This window comes from Heptranchias perlo, chromosome 9 (genome assembly GCF_035084215.1).
Source record: "Heptranchias perlo isolate sHepPer1 chromosome 9, sHepPer1.hap1, whole genome shotgun sequence".
Taxonomy (NCBI): domain Eukaryota; kingdom Metazoa; phylum Chordata; class Chondrichthyes; order Hexanchiformes; family Hexanchidae; genus Heptranchias; species Heptranchias perlo.
This window is the reverse complement of record NC_090333.1, coordinates 13,604,191-13,627,227: the sequence shown is the minus strand read 5'-3', so window position 1 is coordinate 13,627,227 and position 23,037 is coordinate 13,604,191. Positions and strand designations below refer to the sequence as shown.

At 43.0% G+C, this 23,037-nt stretch overlaps 1 protein-coding gene across 1 annotated transcript in view; it reads right to left on the bottom strand.

The window, feature by feature from the left end:
* LOC137325655 (calcium-activated chloride channel regulator 1-like) overlaps positions 1–23,037 on the bottom strand; it is a 39,247-nt gene that overhangs the window by 3,138 nt on the left and 13,072 nt on the right. Inside the window, exons 5-13 of the mRNA XM_067990919.1 lie at positions 21,382–21,547; positions 20,292–20,513; positions 11,621–11,845; positions 11,346–11,523; positions 9,109–9,215; positions 8,795–9,016; positions 7,679–7,940; positions 1,670–1,837; positions 752–979 (exon numbers count right to left, since the gene is read on the bottom strand). Of these exons, the coding sequence (XP_067847020.1) occupies positions 752–979; positions 1,670–1,837; positions 7,679–7,940; positions 8,795–9,016; positions 9,109–9,215; positions 11,346–11,523; positions 11,621–11,845; positions 20,292–20,513; positions 21,382–21,547 (1,778 nt within the window). The remainder of the gene's footprint in view (positions 1–751; positions 980–1,669; positions 1,838–7,678; positions 7,941–8,794; positions 9,017–9,108; positions 9,216–11,345; positions 11,524–11,620; positions 11,846–20,291; positions 20,514–21,381; positions 21,548–23,037) is intronic.

Sequence of the window (23,037 nt, the reverse complement as noted above, 5' to 3'; positions counted from 1 at the left end):
AGATTGCAGTGTGCACTTCAGCTGCCATGTTTGCTTGCATAACAACAGTGACTGCACTTCAAAAGTAAGGAGCTACATGGAAGCTACAACATGGAAACAGGCCATTCAGTCTGACCATCCATGTCGCCATTTACCCTTCATGTGAGCAAATAGCTCTAATCACATTTACCCTTCATGTGAGCAAATAGCTCCAATCACATTTACCCACTCTGTTCCGATATCACTTCACTCTCTTTTCCTTTATCCACCTGGCCAATCTAATCTTGAATGTTGACATAGTTCTTGCCTCATCCACTAAACCTGGGAATGAATTCCAAAACCTCACAACTCTGAGAACACGATAAGGTGCCATATAAATCTAATTTCCCTCTTAAACATACTTCGGTGATTGTCTCTTCCCTTAGTGTCTCAAATTTTTTAAATCCCCCCTTTTGATTTATATTTGTTTATTTTCTTGTGCCTTTTAGGCCCTCTTCTGTCTAGATCCTCTTCTCTCATCATACACCATAAATCGTCCCTGGAAACGGAACACGGGCAGCCCATGTCACTGGTCCATCTGCCAATACCAGACTTAAATTGACCGAATCACCCAGGCTTGACTTGGCCGTCGATATTCCTTGTTCCCAGTGGGCAGGTGCTTTTCTTCTGTGCGTGAAACCTCCGCTGGTCAGCAGCATTCATCAACTATCTGTTCAGTTCACTCCTAGAAAGAAACATTCCTTATAAGTAACTTGAATTCAGCAACAATTACCTGTTCCCTGATCATAGTCTTCTCCTGGTGCTGTCCATTCCAGCTCAAATTTATCTTTAACTATTGTTGCTTGAAGGTCTGTGATTTTAGATGGTGGAAAGTCAACAATGGGTGTTCCTGGAGGAAGTGAAATTGATCCTCCTGATTTGACCCTGCTGAAGCTTCCTAACTGAGGCTGAAGATCTTCCTCATTGACTGGAGGCCTTGGTGGATTTATTTGAATATTGCCTACATGAAAACAAAGACATGCATCTCTTAGATCCAGACCACATAAACTTAACCAGCACAACTCTTTAACAAAAAGCTGCATTTGGTCTTGGTATACAGGACTTGCCTGCAACTTCCCACATGGCAAGTTTCTGATCTTGGCTCAAGAGTCCGGGGGAGGTAGTGAGTAGAAGCTCATCGCTTCCTCACGGAGGGAGGGACAATCACAGCTTGACTCATCCCAGGATCCATGGGAAGAGCAGGCAGAAGGCCTGAAGATCTGATTTATTCTGACTCTCTTTCTCTCTGTTGTTTTATCCTGAAATGTAATTTAATTCTGAAAAAGCCTCAACAAATGCACCTTTGTTTGAAGATAACCTGTTCAGAAAGTGCACAATGCTGGTTGGCAGTGGAGATGTAGAACTGCCACAGATTCCCATCAGCAAGAGAGGTAACACACATCAGAACAAACTTTCACATCCCCCCACAACACATTATCTGCCTTTGGACTTGATATGTGCATGAAGGACTGAAATGAATTCCTGCGCTTTATTATGAGAAAGTATAAGCATTATGTAAGCTCTCTGGGCAGCTGCAGTAGGAACCCTGAGAAATAGCATTCAGTTCAATAGTTCACCGTGGTATAAAATCATACACCACTGCGATGGCAGCTCTACATACTCTTCTTTGCCATTACCAAATATTTATTACCATTTTCTGTGTATCCTGGTATGTACATGGCATATCCCCCTCTTCTGATTGCCATCCTTGTAGTCCCTTCCTTTCCCTGTACACGCACTTTAAGGTTGTATCTTCCGGGTCCATTAAAGCTGAGGAAATACTTAGAGTAAACACCATCATGCCTGTTAGTGTCAGCACCTAAAGGCAAGAAAAGATAAATAACTATAGACTAAGAGGAGCATGAATACTAAAATTAAGGATAGCACTTGTTAAATCCCACAAAATGGAGATTCCTACTGTCACTATATGGGTATTCACCGATGACAAGTGCAAAGTGAAGTGATCAGGGGAAAACCTAATTTCATATCTTGAAACTCACTTAAAACTCTTTCACAGTTTTACGGATTTCTGTAAATGTGATACATTGAGTCAGAACACTTTTTTGCATCATTTACCTGTGTAAATAAAAACCTTTTTGTTTAGTTTATCCATACCATCACATCGAGTAAAGTTGTCACATCTGAATGTGTCACATCAGAGGTGTCACACCTCAAAAGTGAAATACGTCTACAGGGCAAAATATCATGATCAGCTCAATAATCACTATCTGTTAAGTTAAATATTCCATTTACTAAATGCACAGTTCTGGTCTCCATATTATAGAAAGGATGTAGAGGCATTGGAGAAAGTGCAATAAAGATTCACAAGGATGATACCAGAACTAAGAGGATATTCTTATCAGGAAAGGCTAAACAGGCTGGGGCTCTTTTCTCTAAAAAAAGAGAAGACTGAGGGGTGACCTGATAGAGGTCTTTAAGATATTGATAGGGGTTGATAAGGTTGATGTAGAGAAAATGTTTCCACTTGTGGGGGAAGCCCAAAACTAGAGGTCATCAATATAAAATAGTTGCTAATAAATCCAATAGGGAAATCAAGAGAAATGCCTTTACCCAAAGAGTGGTAAGGATGTGGAACTCACTACCATAAGGTGTAGTTGAGGCAAATAGCATAGATACATTTAAGGGGAAACTAGATAAGAACACCAAGGAGAAAGGAATAGAAGAGTGTCCTGATAGGGCTAGATGAAGTAGGGTGGGAGGAGGCTTGTGTGGAGCATAAACGCCGGCATAGACCAGTTGGGCCGAATGGCCAGTTACTGTGCTGTAGTTTTGATGGAAGTCGTTGTAACTCGATGCAATCAAAGACCAATTCTATTCCTTGGATACATGGTAAAACTTCCAATCAGCAATGGACAAGCATCATAAAACCAGCCAATCAAATTCCTCGATTATTTTTCAAACCCAGCAGCGACCACAAAATGAACCAATTAAATTCCTCATAATATTTTCATACATTACTTACGCCAGTCTGTATAACAATAACATTTGTAACATAAACACAAAAAATTACACAAATCTAAAAAAAGATCATTTGCCCACAAAATTGGTCATTTCCTGTTAGAAACGACTTCTACAACAATAACTTGCATTTATACAGCACCTTTAATGTAGTAAAATGTCCCAAGGTGTTTCACATGAGCATTATCAAAGTAATTTGACACCGAGCAACATCAATAGATATTAGGACAGGTGATCAAAACCTGGGACAAGGAGGTAAGTTTTAAGGAGTATATTAAAGGAGGAGAGAGAGGGAGAGAGGCGGAGAGGTTTAGGGAATTCCAGAGCTTATGGCCAAGGCACCTGAAGGCACGGCCACCAATAGTAGAGCTATTAAAATCGGGGATGTGCAAAAGGCCAGAATTGGAGGAGCACAGAGATCTCGAAGGGTTGTAGGGCTGGAGTAAGTTATAGACATAGGGAGGGGCGAGGCCATGGAGGGATTTGAAAACAAGGATGAGAATTTTAAAATTGAGGCAATGCCAGACAATGTAGGTCAGCGAGCACAGGGGTGATAGGTGAACGGGACTTGGTGTGAGTTACTATATGGACAGCAGAGTTTTGGATGAGCTCAAAGTTACGGAGGGTGGTAGGTGGGAGGCCGGCTAAGAGAGCATTGGAATAGTCGAGTCTGGTGACAAAGACATGGATGAGGGTTTCAGCAGCAGATGAGCTGAGGCAGGGGCGGAGACAGGCGATGCTACAGATGTGGAAGTAGGCGGTCTTGGTGATGGAGAGGATATGGGGTCAGAAGCTCAGCTCAGAGTCAAATAGAATGCCGAGGTTGTGAACATCCCCTGCATAGGCCTGCCATGCTGTCTGGAGCTTGACGCTGAGTTGGCTATGTCACTTGGGCCTTGGTGGCTGAGGATTGCGACTTATGGAGACAAATGTGAGTGTGTGGGAGACGACGATGCAGCATGAGAGTTATAATTTTCACTGCACTCTTCTTGAATTACAATATCCAGAATGTGCCGTGCCAACCCACTTAACTCAATCTAGTTCTGGGGAATGAAATGGGGCTAGTGGAGCATGTTTCATTGGGAGAGCATTTGGAGATCATTGATCATAATATCATTAGGTTTAGAATAGTTATGGATAAGGTCAAGGAACTATCAAGCAGAAAAATACTTAACTGGAGGAGGGCTAATTTCAGTGAGTTAAAAAGGGATCTTGCCCTAGTGGATTGGAATCAAAAATTGGTAGGCAAAACAGTAATTGAACAATGGGAGGCCTTCAAGGAGGAGATGGTTCGGGTACAGAGTGGACACATCCACACTAGGGGGAAAGGAAGGGCATCCAAAGCTAGAGCTCCCTGGATGACTAAAGGTATAGAGATTAAAATGAAACAGAAAAAGGAGGCTTATGACAAATGTAAGGATCATAATACAGTAAAGAACCAAGCTGAATACAGAAAGTACAGAGGAGATCTGAAAAAGGGAATAAGAGGGGCAAAGAGAGAGTATGAGAATAGATTAGTGCTTAACATAAAAGGGAACCCAAAAGTCTTTTATAAACATATAAATAGTAAAAGGGTCGTCAAAGGAAGGGTTGGACCGATTGGGGACAGAAAAGGCGATCTTCTTGTGGAGGCAGAGGGCATGGCTGAGGTACTAAATGAATACTTCGCATTGGTCTTCACCAGAGAAGAGGATGCTGTCAATGTAGCAGTGAAGGAGGAGGTAGTGGCAATATTGGATAGGATAAAAATAGACAAAGAGGAGGTACTTAAAAAGTTGCCAGTACTCAAAGTAGAAAAGTCACCCGGTCCAGATGGGATGCATCCTAGGTTACTGAGGGAAGTAAGGGTAAAAATTGCAGAGGCTCTGGCCACAATCTTCCAATCCTCCTTAGATATGGGGACGGTGCCAGAGGACTGGAGGATTGCAAATATTACATCCCTGTTCAAAAAAGGAGAGACGGATAAACACGACAACAACAGGCCAGTCAGCCTAACGTCAATGGTGGGGAAACTTTTAAAGACAATAATCCCAGACAAAATTAATTGGCACTTGGAAAAGTATGGGCTAATAAAAGAAAGTCAGCACGGATTTGTTTGACTAATTTGATTCAGTTCTTTGATGAAATAACAGAGAGGGTTAATGAGGGTTGTACAGTTGATGTTGCGTATATGGACTTTCAAAAGGCATTTGATAAAGTACGACATAATTGACTCGTTAGCAAAATTAAAACCCATGTGATTAATGGGACAGTGGCAGCGTGGGTACAAAATTGGCTAGGGGACAGAAAGCAGAGAGCAGTGATGAATGGTTGTTTATCAGACTGGAGGGAATTATACAGTGGTGTTCCCCAGGGCTCGGTGTTAGGACCACTGCTCTTTTTGATATATATTAATGATCTGGTCTTGGGTATAGAGGGTATAATTTCAAAGTTTACAGATGAAACAAAACTCGAAAATGTAGTAAACAATGTAGATGGTTCTAACCGACTTCAGAAGGACATAGGCAGACTGGTGAAATGGGCAGACACATGGTAGATGAATTTAACGCAGAGAGTGTGAAGTGATACATTTTGGTGGAATGAGGAGAGGCAATTTAAACCAAATGGTACAATTTTAAAGGGGGTGTAGGAACAGAAAGACCTGGGGATGTACGTACACAAATCTTTGAAGGTGGCAGGACAAGTTGAGAAGGCTGTTAATAAAGCATATGGGATCCTGGGCTTTATTAAAAGAGGCATAGAGTGTAAAAGCAAGGAAGAATCATAGAATCACAGAAATTTATGGCACAGAAGGAGGCCATTCAGCCCATCGTGTCTGTGCCGGCAGAAAGAGAGCTATCTAGCCTAATCCCACTTTCCAGCTCTTGGTCCATAGCCTTGTAGGTTATGGCACTTCAAGTGCATATCCAAGTACTTTTTAAATGCAAAGTTATGCTCAACCTTTATAAAACACAGGTTAGGCCTTAACTGGAGTATTGTGTTCAATTCAAGGCTCCACACTTTTGGAAGGATGTCAAGGCCTTAGAGAGGGTGCAGAAGAGATTTACCAGAATGGTACCAGGGATGAGGGACTTCAGTTATGTGGGGAGACTGGAGAAGCTGGGGTTGTTCTCCTTAAAGCAAAGAAGGTTAAGGGGAGATTTGATAGAGGTGTTCAAAATCATGAACGGTTTTGATAGAGTAAATAAGGACAAACTGTTTCCTGTGGCAGACGGGTCACTAACCAAAGGACACAGGTTGAAGGTGATTGGCAAAAGATCCAGAGGTGACATGAGGAAACATTTTTTGCACACGAATTGTTATGATCTGGAATGCACTGCCTGAAAGGGGTGGAACCAGATTCAATAATAACTTTCAAAAGGGAAGTAGATAAATATTTGAAGGGAAATAATTTACAGGGCTATGGGGAAAGAGCAGGGGAATGGGACTAATTTGATAGCTCTTTCAAAGAACCAGTGCAGGCATGATGGCCTGAATGGCCTCCTTCTGTGCTGTATCATATATGATACTACTACTATGATCCTCTGATAACCAACAGGAAAATTTATCAATACAACCGTAAGGTGCAAGTAGCAGAATTATTATCAAAAACAAAAAGATTTTATTTTTTCAGCGGTTTGAACTGCTAAATAAAAATTCTGAGTCAGTGATGTTCTTTGGTATGTTTATTTGTGTTATGGACAGGGAATAATATTTGTGATAAAGTCAGTGGGGACATTTATGAGCCATTTTAATGCTTAACTACAAATTCACTGTGGAATTTAAGGGAAAGAAAAAATGGCAGACTTTCTTGCCTCCCCTTCCCTCATTCTGGTGCTAGATAGGATACATGGCATATCTCGGGTTTAGATACTGGGATGTTCTGGCTGCTGAGGCAGATCGATATCTCTATGGTCCTGATTGAACTTTAATATTGTGGGGGGGGGTTTCTTTAAAAAATGAAAACAGGCCTCACCTAGAATTCGTCAGCCTGCTCCCGGGATCCCTGCAGGCCATAGCACTTTATTCAACAATCCTGCCCTGAGGCACCCAGCTGACCAAAGAACCAGAGAATGAGGCAGGAGGCTCAGAACACTCTCGCCTGCCTCATTTACCTTGCTGCGTGGGCCTGTACTTTCTGCAAACACAAGTCAAGCTCCACCAGGAGAGGTTGCTTGACCAGGAGGGGCAGTGGGTGGAGGTGGAATGCAGAGTACAACACCCCCCTCCCCCCAAAAAGGTCAGAGGCAGCCCCTATTGACCCTGTGTCGGGGGCTAGCTGCAACATTAAGAGAAAAAAAAAATTCCCCTCATCTTCAATTCTGACCTGGACCCTCAGGTGGGCCCCACCTCCACCGGTTGTCAAGGAGATATGCTAGGTGTACTTCCGCTGATGCTACACCAGGGCCTGACTGAAAGTAGGGGCACAGGTATTCCTAACATAGGGAGTTACTACTGCTCAATCCTGCCTCACTCCTTCTGTTGATGTTTTGGTAGAGTCAGATGGAGGTTGCGCCCCCACAAGGCCATCTTATCGGTTTGGCAATGAAAAATGTGAAGACCATCCAAAGCTAACCCATGTCGTGAAATCGTTCTGTACTTTCTTTGATATACCTTTTGTGGGAAGGAAGCTAAAATTACATATTCATATTTCTGATATTTACAACATAATTTTCAATTTCGCGCGGTCAGATTATCCTACCTAGGCCGTCATCAGAAAGGTCAAGTTCAACCGGAAGACCAGCGGGACGTTCAATAATAGCTGTCACTTTCGCAAACAGGACTGGTAAAAATCCATGACTGACTTCCGCATAGACTATAATTGGGCTGGTTGAATCCTTTCTGCTGATATGCCCATTGACTGTGACTGGGGGAACTTTCTCATCTGCTGCTCGGGATGTTACCGTGATGGTTATTGCCTGTTTGTTTCCAGGATTCAGGATTGCGTACATCCAAGTTCCTGTCTGGGAAACAAATACTCAGTTTTCATTTTAGGACAGACAGGAGCTCCCTCAATGACTTACAGAATCAAAGAATTATACAGCACAGAAGGAGGCCATTTGACCCATCGTGCCTGTGCTGGCTGTTTGAAAGAGCTATCGAATTAGTCCCACTCCCCTGCCGTTTCCCCATAGCCCTGCAAATTTTTCCCCTTTAAGTATTTACCCAATTCCCTTTTGCAAGTTATTATTGAATCTGCTTCCACCACCCTTTTCAGGCAACGTGTTCCACATCATTACAACTCGCTGCGTAAAAAAATTGTTCCATTCAGTCAAAATTCGATTGCTGGTCTGTGCCGACTGAGCCGATCACAGCCGAGGCTTTATATTTGGCCTCAGTGAGGCTTGTTGGGGAGGGAAGAAATGGCCAGAGCACCTACTCCTGATTGCCATCCAGCCACCATCGTTAGAAATATATCTGTGTGAAAGTCAGGTGAACTCAGCATCAGTCGCCATTGTGATGCCTCCCATGGTTTAAATCCCAAGGCTGTCAATCAGATTAAATGAATGTTTCCTGATACCAAGCTTTCTCACCGCTGCAGTCGAAGCTGTACCACACAGAAGTGACACATTTCACATTTGTGGGAATAGGCAGGAAAAGTAACAATTTGCTTCATTTTATTTGCATTGTCTACTCAACTGGTCAGTGACAGACAGCACTGGAAAGACTGTTGTGTAGAATGGAGACTTCTCTTCTGAACAGAGGATAGATGGCAGTAAGCAGGCTGCAACTAGACAAGCTACCAGAAAAAAAGTTAGACTGATGGGAAATAGACTGCAAAACATAAACAAATTGAAGGACGTATTTTGATCCATACCTGTGCCGTGCCATTAATCTTAAGCCGGGCTGTAAGTACAGTTTTATCGATCTTAAAGTCACTGTTGTTGTACGTCATTCCACTGGGGTCACGTACAAACACATTAGGTGTCTGTGTCGCCCACGTAATTACAAAAAACGTGTCGTTCCCAATAGTCTTATCGATAATAACTGTACCATTGAACCAATCGTTGTCGGCAATCTCCTTTCCAGAACTTTCAAGCTGGGACCAAACAAATAGAATTTTTTAAAACTGTAAATCACTTGGTTAGCACAAGAATAATTAGAAAGTAGTTCTCCGAAAGGTAATCATACCTGGATTGACTGTTGGTTAATGTCGCCATTTCCTGATACTAATCCAGTGAAAGCATCGATTAATCCACTTGTATTCACATTATCAGTGGCTGAAAGCTTTAAACCCCCTAAAGAATGAAGATTAAAAATTATATGATAAACACAGATAATCCCCATGGTCAATGCCAATTAAGAACTAAATTCAGAAACAGACACCATGGATTTCTGCAATGTGACAGAATTCTACCCAGTGAAAAACTCAGCTGGGAATAAAACTATTAAAGACGTTAGCCTCGATTTTAACCCTGCCCATCCAGCGGGAATGGTGTGGGTGGGGTTAAAATGGTAGCCAGGCACTACCCGCTGTATTTATGCCCAATTTTAACAGGACGCTTTGGAACCTGAAATGTGACACACCTGAAATACGCACAATGGCTTTATTATATTATTATTGAATCTTCTGCGACATTGCTTATGTTAAGTTAAATGATACACTGGGGCCAATATTCTTCTTGTTACCGCTGTGTTCATGGCTAAAACGGGGCAGCAGCAGAACCGAAATCAGGAAGAAAAGTCCCACTAATTTCCTGTTGGAAGTCGGCCCGTTCCAATTTTTGCACAGACCTCAGTTTAAGTGGCCATTCTGACTCTTGTAAACAATTTCACAACACCAAGTTATAGTCCAGCAATTTTATTTTAATTTCACAAGCTTTCGGAGGCTTCCTCCTTCCTCAGGTGAATTTTGTGGAAATGAAATCCTCGAAATGAAGTCGCATTTATAAATCATAGAACAATGCTTGGTGATTACAGACTGTCTTTTCAACTGCCCATTGCCAAGGCAATCAGTGTGCAGACAGACAGGTGTTACCTACAAGGTCTCCGAATATACAAAAAAACACAGAGATAGAGAGGTAGAAACATAGAAAAGACAGCAGCTGACCCTTTATATTAAAAACAGATAACATTTGTTCGCTGGTGGGGTAACGTGTAGCGTGACATGAACCCAAGATCCCGGTTGAGGCCGTCCTCATGGGTGCGGAACTTGGCTATCAATTTAGCCTTGGCAATGGGCAGTTGAAAAGACAGTCTGTAATCACCAAGCATTGTTCTATGATTTATAAATGCGACTTCATTTCGAGGATTTCATTTCCACAAAATTCACCTGAGGAAGGAGGAAGCCTCCGAAAGCTTGTGAAATTAAAATAAAATTGCTGGACTATAACTTGGTGTTGTGAAATTGTTTACAATTGTCAACCCCAGTCCATCACCGGCATCTCCACATCATTCTGACTCTGGCAGCTTCTAATCCTGGCGAGTTACTCTGAACACTCCAAATGACTCTCTTTGTTTCTTTATGCTTTTTAGTGTGACAAAGAAATGCAATGGAATAGTGTGACAGGCAGGAAATGGGGAAGTTTGTTGGGCAGGAAATGCACTCTGTATGAACTGTTTTCATTTCTGAAGATAGAGCGATATAGCTGGTAAATGGAAAGCATAAAAATTGTAACTTTCCAATCGTCCTCTTGTATTTGACATTTCGAGGATCTTCAATATAATTTGTACCAAACTGTAGGACAGAAACATTAACCAAATACATTTCAGACAGTAAATGATAATGTAGAGTATTTGCACATTGAAACTATTTTGCATGTCTTAGTCACAGCAGAAACTAATTTTCACTGTCATCAACATACACACTTTGGCAATCAAATTACATCATGTGATATTAAAGCATTATTGTTTAATGCTTTCATCTGAAATTCCTTTGTCCACTGTTTTAGTCAAGATGTTGACCGACTTATTTTACAAACATACAAATGTAGGAAATGACCAGTTGGTCCATCAAGCCTGCGCCGTCCCATAAAGGCTGGAGAATTTTGACTAGACACTTCCGCCCTCCCCCTCCCCACCCCCCACCGCCCCTGCAGCCATATAATCTACTGGGAGAGGCAAAAAAAGAGAAAAAACACAGGGACAGTAAGGGAAAAAATACTCTGGAAAATTCCTCTCCGACCCGCACATCACGAGAAGCCCGAGGAGCGGCGGGGTAAGTATTTAGTTTATTGGTTAGTATTTTTAGTGGTTTTTGGTTTTAGTTGTTAGTGATTTTAGTGATCACATGGACCAAGTGTTATCGATTGTAAACCTGTTAACGCCTCCATTTACAATAGTGGAGGGACGAATTTGAAACAAACATGTGATGCGTTCTCACTCCAGTCTCCCAAGGCATAATTGCAGGGCCTTTTAGTGCTAATTACCTGTCATAGTTGATAGCTGTTCTAATTCTACGGCTGCATTTGGTCCTAATGCTATGGTGTGGATAACAGCTCCACTTTGTTCCACCTCTCGAAAGCAAGTGCTTATTCCACCGTCCTCCCCATCAGTCAGCAAAATTATTTCATCACCATTTGTAGCACCATCATCCCCACGAAGTACCTGCAAAGCAATCAGTTATCATCAACTTGGGAAAAATGTAATAATTACGTTGAAAATAATGGATTATTAAAAATTCAATAAGCTTTTGAGGTCTAACCTGAAAACCAGATTGAACCCCTGCACAGATATTTGTTCCACCTCCAGCTGATGTAGGTAGCAATTGTACAAGTTTATTCCTCACATCATCATTGTCAATCGGTGTCAAATTTGTTTCAATAGTTGCAGAACTGTGAAAAGTGACAATTCCAACTTGTGATCCTGTTTCAATGATCTGCAGTAAGAAGATCTCAGCTGCTTGACGGAGCCTGTTAATACGATTCCCCTATTTACAAAAAGAACGTGTCAGATATTAAATGCAATGTCGACCAAACAGCCATTTGTTTCTTTTCTTTATACTCTGTGTTTAAAAGAATAAGAATTTTTAAAAGTTACTTTTAATAAAATAATCTCCTGAGGGTCCCGTTTTATTTTTAAATTTTTTTCCCACCACCACCACCACAACAACAGCAGCAACAACAACAACAACAACTCACATTTATTTAGCGCCTTTAACACAGTGAAGGCGTGAAATGGCGAAAGGCGCTTCACAGGTGTTATCAGCACAGCGGGCTCCACTTAAACCAGGCTGGGACCAGTATCCTGGCGAATCGAATAACTAGGGTGCTACATAGGGCTCCAAACTAATAAGAGGGGGGCAGGTTTCAGGTAAGGGTAAATTTATAAGTCTAAAGAGAAAAGTCAAGGCTGTAGAGCAAAGTAGCGATTTGGGAAAAAACAAGCAGCGTGTGTCAGGAAGGGACAGAGAGTTTAACAAAGGTAATATGGCATCAGTGGTTAAGGTCACATCAGGGGATAATAGTAAAAAGTTAAAATTAAAAGCGCTATATCTGAACACACGAAGCATTCGTAACAAGATAGATGAATTAATGGCACAAATAGAGATAAATGGGTTTGATCTAGTAGCCATTATTGACCAAGGGTAACCAAGGTTGGGAACTAAATATTCCAGGGTACTTGACTTTTAGAAAAGACAGGCAAAATGGAAAAGGAGGAGGGGGTGGGGGGTAGCCCTGATAATAAAGGATGAGATAAATACAGTGGTGAGAAAGGATCTTAGTTCAGAAAATCAGGATGTTCAATCAGTATGGGTGGAGCTAAGAAACAACAAGGGGCAGAAAACACTGGTGGGAGTAGTTTATAAGCCCTCTAACAGTAGTTATGGTGTTGGACAGATTATAAATCAGGAAATTAGAGGAGCATATAACAAGGGTAATTCATGGGAGACTTTAATTTTCATATAGATTGGGCGATACAAATTGGCAAAAGTAGTTTGAAGGATGACTTTATGGAATGCATTCAAGACAGTTTTCCCGAACAATATGGTGAGGAACCAATTAGGGAATAGGCTATTTTAGATCTAGTATTGTGTAATGAGACAAGGTTAATTAGTAATCTTATAGTAAAGAATCCTCTGGGGAAGAGTGATCATCACATGATAGAATTTCATATTGAGTTTGAAAGTGATGTAATTAAGTCCGAAACTAGGGTTTTAAATTTAAACAAAGCCAATTACGTAGGTATGAGGGGCGAGTTGGCTAACGTAGGTTGGGAAATTAGATTAAAAGATATGATGGTAGATAAGCAATGGCGAACATTTAAAAAAATAATTCATAATTCTCAACGAATATACAGTCCTTTGAGGAATAAAAACTCCAGGGAAAAGTGGTTCAATAATGGCTAACTAGAGAAGTTAAGGATAGTATTAGATTAAAAGAGGAGACTTACAATGTTGCCAAAAAAAGTAGTAAGCCTGAGGATTGGGAGGGTTTTAGAAATCAGCAAAGGATGACCAAAAAATTGATAAAGAGGGAGAAAATTGAATGAGAGTAAACTAGCAAGAAAAATAAAAACAGATTGTAAGAGCTTCTACAAGTATGTAAAAAATGAGAGAGTAGCAAAAGTAAATGTGGATCCCTTAGAGGCAGAAACAGGAGAAATTATAATGGGGAATGAGGAAATGGCAGAGATGTTAGATAAATATTTTGTATCTATCAGTAGAAGACACAAAAGGCATACTGGAAATAATGGGGAACCAAGGGTCTAATGAGAGTAAGGATCTTAAAGGAATTCATATAAAGATAAAATACTGGAGAAATTAATGGGACTAAAAGCTGATGGCCTACATCCTAGGGTTTTAAAGAGGTGGCTGCAGAGATAGTGGATGAATTGGTTTTGATCTTTCAGAATTCCCTAGATTCTAAAATGGTCCTAATGGATTGGAAGGTAGCAAATGTAACACCACTATTCAAGAAAGGAGGGAGAGAGAAAACAGGGCTATAGGCCAGTTAGCCTGACATCAGCAGTAGGGAAAATGCTAATCTATTATTAGGGACGTGGTAACAGGGCACGTAGAAAATCATAATATCATTAGGAAGAGTCAACATGGTTTTATGAAAGGGAAATCGTGTTTGACAAATCTATTAGCGTTTTTTGAGGGTGTAACTAGCAGGGTAGATAAGGGGGAACCAGCGGTTGTCGTATATTTGGATTTCCAAAAGGCATTAAAATATGAGCAAGAGGAATTCCAGATGAACAGTTGATAAAAGGCACCAGTGACAAAATGAAGGGCGGCGGGGCGGAGTGGGGGGGGTGGGGGTTGGTGGTGAGAGAGAGAGAACAAGAGGTAAAAGCACAGTCTGATGTGTTAACTCGTTTCACAGAGAGGGAGCTAATGTCCTGCAAATCCTTTTTTGAAGAGCTGGGAAGAGGTGACAACTGATGAATGACCTCACCAATAATACCTTGCAGTCCGTTTTGGTGTTTATCTCCAACACGAGCTGTATTCCTGATCCCATTTGCCCGCCCGGTTCCATTAACCCTTTATTCCCCCTTCCACTTATGCCAGGATGATCAAGAGCTTGATTGGTCACAACGGCCAAGTTGCCAACAACTATTTCCGCAGGCCCTGGCACATCTACCTGTAAAAGGCCATGGGGATCTTTCTTCTTAAGGTTTGGATCACCAGAGCCATGTGCAGTACTGCGCTGTCCATTGCAAGGATAGATGCAGCATGGTGTAAGATTGTACCCTTGCTCATTAGTACAGAGGGCAAGTGAAATAACTATAATGGTGTCTATATGTATATTTCTTTTTCTATATATGTATGATTTTGTGTAGTTAAATACTTTGGTGCTGGATGTTTAAATCGAGCAGGACTGATATCAGGACAGGGGGCTCTCGGATTACAGCAACTTGCAAGAAAAGCACCCAGCCTCCGCATTCCACCCTCTGGCTTGTTCATGCTCATATAGGCTAAAAGACTCTGGATTTGGTTGAAGCTGGGACCCTTTTCAGATACTGGGTACCATAAATAATGGAGCCTTACAAGGCAGGCCCATAAAACCTGGCTTGGAATTTGAAGGAGTGAAGAGAGGACCTGGTCTGGAACCTGAGGGAGTCAGGGGAGGCCGGGGGAACCATGGATTCTCAGCCTTTACACAAAGGCAAGACCCGATAAGATGAGGCAAAACAGTCCTAAGCTACTTTGTGAAGACATGATTGGCTAAGACTCCTGATGTGGGACACAAGCTGCTTTTGCAGTCCCCTGAAAGGTGGGAGATAACAGGGAGGCCGACCCCTTTTTCTCTTTGAGACAAAGAACTTGAGGCACCATTGGACACCTCGCCTTTTTGGGAGACCCAAATAGGGCAAGGACTCAATAGCTGGCCCTGGCCCCACCCGCAAAAGTGGCACAAAAAGAGCACCTCACACAGATATCAGGTTGTAGAGATTTAGCAGGAGTGGGACTGGTAGCATTGGAAGTCAGCCAAACAGCTATACGACAATCCAACGAACGATCTGGATCAACAGAGGTAGCTTCAGGAGAAGTAGGACTGAGGACAAGGGTTCCAAGAGGTCACTCCAGGCGGAGTAGGACTGAGGACAAGGGTTCCAAGAGGACAGTCCAGGTGGAGTAGGACTGAGAACAAGGGTTCCAAGAGGTCAGTCCAGGTGGAGTAGGACTGAGAACAAGGGTTCCAAGAGGTCACTCCAGGTGGAGTAGGACTGAGGACAAGGGTTCCAAGAGGTTACTCCAGGTGGAGTAGGACTGAGGACAAGGGTTCCAAGAGGTCACTCCAGGTGGAGTAGGACTGAGAACAAGGGTTCCAAGAGGTCACTCCAGGTGGAGTAGGACTGAGGACAAGGGTTCCAAGAGGTTACTCCAGGTGGAGTAGGACTGAGGACAAGGGTTCTAAGAGGTCACTCCAGGCGGAGTAGGACTGAGGACAAGGGTTCCAAGAGGTCAGTCCAGGTGGAGTAGGACTGAGAACAAGGGTTCCAAGAGGTCACTCCAGGTGGAGTAGGACTGAGGACAAGGGTTCCAAGAGGTCACTCCAGGTGGAGTAGGATTGAGGACAAGGGTTCTAAGAGGTCACTCCAGGTGGAGTAGGACTGAGGACAAGGGTTCTAAGAGGTCACTCCAGGTGGAGTAGGACTGAGAACAAGGGTTCTAAGAGGTCACTCCAGGTGGAGTAGGACTGAGGACAAGGGTTCTAAGAGGTCACTCCAGGTGGAGTAGGACTGAGAACAAGGGTTCCAAGAGGTCAGTCCAGGTGGAGTAGGACTGAGAACAAGGGTTCCAAGAGGTCAGTCCAGGCGGAGTAGGACTGAGAACAAGGGTTCCAAGAGGTCAGTCCAGGCGGAGTAGGACTGAGGACAAGGGTTCCAAGAGGTCAGTCCAGGCGGAGTAGGACTGAGGACAAGGGTTCCAAGAGGTCAGTCCAGGCGGAGTAGGACTGAGGACAAGGGTTCCAAGAGGTCAGTCCAGGCGGAGTAGGACTGAGAACAAGGGTTCCAAGAGGTCACTCCAGGTGGAGTAGGATTGAGGACAAGGGTTCCAAGAGGTCACTCCAGGTGGAGTAGGATTGAGGACAAGGGTTCCAAGAGGTCAGTCCAGGCGGAGTAGGACTGAGAACAAGGGTTCCAAGAGGTCAGTCCAGGCGGAGTAGGACTGAGAACAAGGGTTCCAAGAGGTCACTCCAGGTGGAGTAGGACTGAGAACAAGGGTTCCAAGAGGTCAGTCCAGGCGGAGTAGGACTGAGAACAAGGGTTCCAAGAGGTCACTCCAGGTGGAGTAGGACTGAGAACAAGGGTTCCAAGAGGTCACTCCAGGTGGAGTAGGACTGAGGACAAGGGTTCCAAGAGGTCAGTCCAGGCGGAGTAGGACTGAGAACAAGGGTTCCAAGAGGTCACTCCAGGTGGAGTAGGACTGAGGACAAGGGTTCCAAGAGGTCAGTCCAGGCAGAGTAGGACTGAGAACAAGGGTTCCAAGAGGACAGTCCAGGTGGAGTAGGACTGAGGACAAGGGTTCCAAGAGGACAGTCCAGGTGGAGTAGGACTGAGGACAAGGGTTCCAAGAGGACAGTCCAGGTGGAGTAGGACTGAGGACAAGGGTTCCAAGAGGACAGTCCAGGTGGAGTAGGACTGAGGACAAGGGTTCCAAGAGCTCACTCCAGGTGGAGTAGGACTGAGGACAAGGGTTCCAAGAGGTCACTCCAGGTGGAGTAGGACTGAGGACAAGGGTTCTAAGAGGTCACTCCAGGCAGAGTAGGGCTGAGGACAAGGGTTCCAAGAGGACACTCCAGGTGGAGTAGGACTGAGGACAAGGGTTCCAAGAGGTCACTCCAGGTGGAGTAGGACTGAGGACAAGGGTTCCAAGAGGTCACTCCAGGTGGAGTAGGACTGAGGACAAGGATCCCAAAAGGTCACTCCAGGCAGGATAGGACTGAGGACAAGGGTTCCAAGAGGTCACCCCAGGCAGGGCAGAAGACCTGAGAAATAAACAGAAGACGAAGGTACCCCAGGCGGGGTAGAAAGCGTGCTTTCTTCTAGACTCCTGGACAGACAAGACTCTATCCAGTGCGGAACAGGTGATATGATCTCTTGCTCTGTGTTGTAAACCACTGCCCCAACACTGCATGTGTTGGTTCTTTTGTGAAGTCTAATAAAGCGCCTTTTTACCAAATTGGAGTCAGGTCAATGACCGGTAACTGAGAGTAAAATCTCACAATAGGGTTGGCACATGCAGTGACAGCAGTAGTCAGCCTGGCCTGAAACTTGGCTGCACCTCCTTGCAGACATGCTGCAATTCTGACCTATGGGGAAGACACCATGGAGTGGATCAGAGGGCGAACCTCCTCACAAGCAATTCACGCAGCTCCACCTACATAGGAACATAGGAACAGGAGTTGGCCATTCAGCCCCTACAACCTGTTCCTCCATTCAATTCGATCATGGCTGATCTGTAACTTAACTCCATTTACCGACCTTGGTTCTATATCCCTTAATAACCTTACCTAACAAAAATCTATTAATCTCAGTTTTGAAATTTTCAACTGACCCCCAGCTTCAACAGATTTTTGAGGGGCGAGAGTTCCAGATTTCCACTACCCTTTGTGTGAAGAAGTGCTTCTTGACATCACCCCTGAATGGCCAAGCTCGAATTTTAAGGTTATGCCCCCTTGTTCTGGACTCCCCCACCAGAGGGCATAGTTTCTCTCCATCTATTCTATGAAATCCTTTAATCATCTTAAACACCTCAATTAGACCACCCCTTAATTTTCTGTACTTGAGGGAATACAAGCCTAGTCTATGCAACCTGCCCTCATAATTTAACTCTTTTAGCCCCGGTTCAACAGCCATCAAACATTGGTTGCCATGTCACTTCCTCTAGACTCATGCGTGGATCTTTCTCTTCCTTTTCTGCCTGCCACTTCCTAATCCCTTGCCCCAACAACCTTGGGAAAGGCTGCTAATGGGTTGAAATGCCTTTTGAAGCTCTCTAATGTCTGTCAGAATGTTATCCCCCTAATGTACTACTCCTCTTTAATTGACTCCATCCAAGAACAACAACTTGCATTTATATAGTTACTTTAACGTAGAAAACACCCAAAGGCGCTTCACAGAGGTGTGAGAAAAAAAATCTCCTCAAACATGCAGATCCAAGAGTCTTCACTCGTTGCTGTGAATAATTGTGCAAATGAGCTCACATTGGCGAATTGATCACTGTTAACACTTGAACTTTCAGGGTAGATTTGTATCAGTTCTTAACCATTTAGAACTGACTCACACATACTAACTAAAATCGGCCCTACGTGTAGTGTAATCCTATAAACAATGCTGAATTGAGAGGTTACCATCTGTAATTCTGAACTCAGCTATGTTATATTATAAGAAAGAAAGAACTTGCCTTTCATAACCTCAGGATGTCCCAAAGTGCTTCACAGCCATTGAAGTACTTTGGAAGTGTGGTCACTTTTGTAATAGATGGAATCGCGACAGCCATTGTGCACAAAGCAAGGTCCCACAAACAGCAATGGAATTATGACCAGACAATCTGTTTTAATGATGTTGGTTGAAGGATAAATATTTACCAGGATATCGGGACAACTCCCTTGCTCTTCTTCGAATAGTGACATGTGATCTTTTATATACACCTTAGAGGGCAGACTGGGCCTCAGTTTCATATTTCATCCTAAAGACAGCGCCTCTGACAGTGCAGCACTCTATCAGTACTACACTGGGAGTGGGACTTTAACCCACAACTTTCTGACTCAGAGGCGAGTGTGCCAAGGCTCAATATTAAATTAAATCCAAAAAGGCTTAGACTGTAATGCTGTTTCAGTTGTGTCATATTAAGTTGAACAAAGCTATTGTGCTCTTATAATTCTGGCACAAAGTTATTGTAATATTTGTGATGATGACTCCCAAACCTGCGACCTCCACCACCCAGAAGGATGAGGGAAGCAGGCGCATGGGAACACCATCACCTCCAAGTTCCCCTCCAAGTCACGCACCTACCTGACTTGGAAATATATCGCCGTTCCTTCATCATCGCTGGGTCAAAATCCTGGAACTCCCTACCTAACAGCACTGTGGGAGAACCTTCACCACACGGACTGAAACGGTTCAAGAAGGAGGCTCACCACCACCTGCTCAAGGGCAACTAGGGATGGGCAATAAATGCCAACGTTGCCAGCGATGCCCACATCCTGAGAATGAATTTTTAAAAACTCAGTATGTAAAAGAAATTGGATAATAATATCTAACTTCTCACTGAGTATCTTAACTTAGTCAGCAGTAAATTAAGTTGCTGATCTGTGGCAGCTGTATCCTTTGTACTTGAGTAGAGCAGTGTGCAACTATCACCTGGATACTGTCTAAAGGCAGTAGGCATTGTGTACATTTACCTACATAACAGTCCAACAGTAATTTGTTGTGTAAAGCACTTTAAGGCGTTTGACGTGCCTGTGAAGCGTCATTTTACCATACCAAAGGCGCTATATAAATGCAAGGTTTGGTTGTTTGCTGAGGTGATAATGCGCTATAAACTACAAGCATTTCTTTCTCTCTTGTACAGATTTTTAACAATTGCAAGTTAGAAAATCATCCTCAGAGTTGTTACAGGCACCGTCTCGCTAAATGAAAAAAAAAGGAGCTTTAAACTGCTAATTTATTTTTGTTTTGCATTTTTAGGGAGTAAAATTCCTCCCGTCAATAATTTTAAGGAAAAATTCTGCATGAACATAAAACAGGGTTTGCTGATTTGTACCCATACTGTCCTTTTTGCTAAAGTTACTGACAGGAGAAATTTTATCTCTATTGGTTATTACTGACCTGCACGGGATTGCTGTGTGAAACCATGCAACAGCAGGGACTTGTGTCCAAATCAACATTTGCTGTGAAATTAATTTTTAAAAATGCCTTACCGAACCCATGCTTCCGGAAACATCAAGGACTAAGCATAGCACTCGGTCTTTGGACTGTAGGAATGTAAATGTTGGCACCAGTGAACCATTATGGGGAAGGGAATTGTTTCTGAAATCTTCTGACTTGCTGATCACATCCCAAGTGCTCCTGTAGTTGCACATCTTGTTCTGCATGTTTGGTGCTTCAGGATTGTGAGTCTTATCATCACAGAATTCAACCACCTAGATTTTTCAAAAAACAGATGTTATGTGTTAAAGGAGCTGTGTCTAGTACAAGGGAATTGTAAACAATTTTACAACACCAAGTTATAGTCCAGCAATTTTATTTTAAATTCACAAGCTTTCGGAGGCTACCTCCTTCGTCAGGTGAACAATGTGAAGGGAAACAGCTCTGCATAAAAGCGCTGAGCAAATTCTTACAAAATGTAAAAATCAGTAATATATTAAAAATCTTACTGGGGCTTGAACCCATGACCTTCTGACTTAGAGGCAAGATTGTTACCATTGAGCCAAGCTGACACATAGGAGGGGTAATTTTTACCTTCACCGCCTGGGCGGAGCCATCACCCGCCTGTAGAACCCACCTGATTGGCATTGGGGTTCTATAACACCTGGGCACAAAGTTGAAAACTTATGCTATAATGTGTTGATAAAATCATAAACAAGCTTTTGTAAACAAGCAAAAGACAGATCTGCCAAATGCTTTTTCATAAAGCCCCTCTTTATAGGAGCTAGCTTGCCCTCAACAACAGGTGCATACTGCCCTCCTCAATCAAATTCATCCTATAATATAAAGAAGGAACACTCTGCATGTTCAACAGTCTCCAGGGCCCGACTCTTGGTGTGTCCCGAAAGAGGAGGCTGGAGGTATGGAAAATGCAGGTTTTTTCTATTGGCCATCTAATGGAGACTGTTTCCTCCGAATATGCTGTAAAAAGGGGGGAGCGATTCTCAAAGATTGCAGATCTCCATTAAAGTGAAACGCTACCAGAGAGGTGGCACCAACACAAAAGCCCCCTTTAAAGAAAATATATACTGAGGAACAAAACTGTTAACAATGAGAAAAGTACCTTCCAGTGACTCTACTTACATTTGACAGTCCCTGTAGGTACATTATTGAAGATGATGAACTCTGGCCCTTCTCTGGGAAAAATTTACAATCGCCATTATACAACCCTGTGTTGGCATCAGAGCTACATGGTGAACAGGAACTGCCTGTGCAAACAGCAGTCTTTCCTTTTACTGCTTTTGAACATCTGAAAGACAAAATAATAATAAAAGCATTTTTTTGATTCTGAATAGCATTTATATATCAAGAAACCAAATTAGCAAAATTAGACCTGCTTATTTAGAAAAGTTCAGAGTGGAAATTCCTTTATGTCTGTTTTGCTCCTTCCATTTGTCCCTCTAGATTGCATCATGGTTCTATGTATGTCATAGAATCCCGATTTGCATACAATAACGTGGCTTCCACCTGATTCAAGTGAGTTCTTGGGATGGCCAATGGAAGGACCCGGAAAAAATGGGCGTGGGCAGTATCAGAGTGTGAACGGGGCGGTATGTGCTGCACTGTGATTTTCGGGCCGCTGGGCGGGAATGGGGTGATAACAGCCCGGGTTAAAATTGGTCCTGGTGTTTAATCAGCATTCTGCCTGACTGTGAAGCATTTCATCATATAAAGTCCACATTCTCTTATGACACATTGCTCCCACCCCACCCCCCACCCTTCTGCTCCAAATAGTTGAACACTTCTGTACTCGCTAGAAAGAATTTCACCACCTCTGTTGGCAGTTGTTCCCAGAAACACAAGTTATATCAGCCCGTGACATAGATACATCACTGAGCTGACTGAACAATTTGCTAGCTTATCTGTGTCAACAGACAGGGAACAAATGCTAAGATGAGATTGGAGTGCATGTGCATAAATGCATGGATCGTGATAAATAAGGTTGGTGAGCTGCCGGCTCAAATCGTCACGTGGGACTATGATATAGTGGCAATAACAGGGATCTGGCTCAAAGAAGCCGAGGACTAGGTACTTAATATTTCTGGCTACAAGGTATTCAGGAAAGATAGGGAAGGAAAGAAAGAAGGGGGGAGGGTGGCAGTATTGATCAAAGAAACTATTGTAGCACTGGAAAGCGATGAAGTAGTTGAGGGGGTCAAAGACAGAATCTATTTGGTTAGAGTTAAGGAACAATAGAGGAGCTTTATGCTACTGGGTGTATACTATAGGCCACAAAATAGTGGGAAGGAGATACAGGAGCAAATTTGCAGGTAAATTACAGAAAGATGAAAGAACTACAGAGTAGTGATAATGGGGGACTTCAATTATCCCAATATAGACTAGGACAGTAACAGTGTAAAGGGCAATGAAGGGGATAAATTCTGGAAATGTGTTCAGGAGAACTTGCTGGAACAGTGCATTTCCAGCCCAACCAGGATGGAAGCAGTGCTGGATCTAGTTCTGGGGAATGAAGTGGGCAGGTGGAGCATGTTTCAGTGAGGGAGCATTTGGGGATCAGTGATCATAATATCATTAGGTTTAGAATAGTTATGGAAAAGGACAAGGAACAATCAAATGTGAAAATGAGGGGGAATGGAAGGGCATCCAAATCAGAGTAGATACGTCCCTACATGGGGGAAAGCTAGAGCTCCCTGGATGACTAAAGATATTGAGATTAAAATGAAACAGAAAAAGGAGGCTTATGATGAATGTAAGGTTCATAATACAGTAGAGAACCAG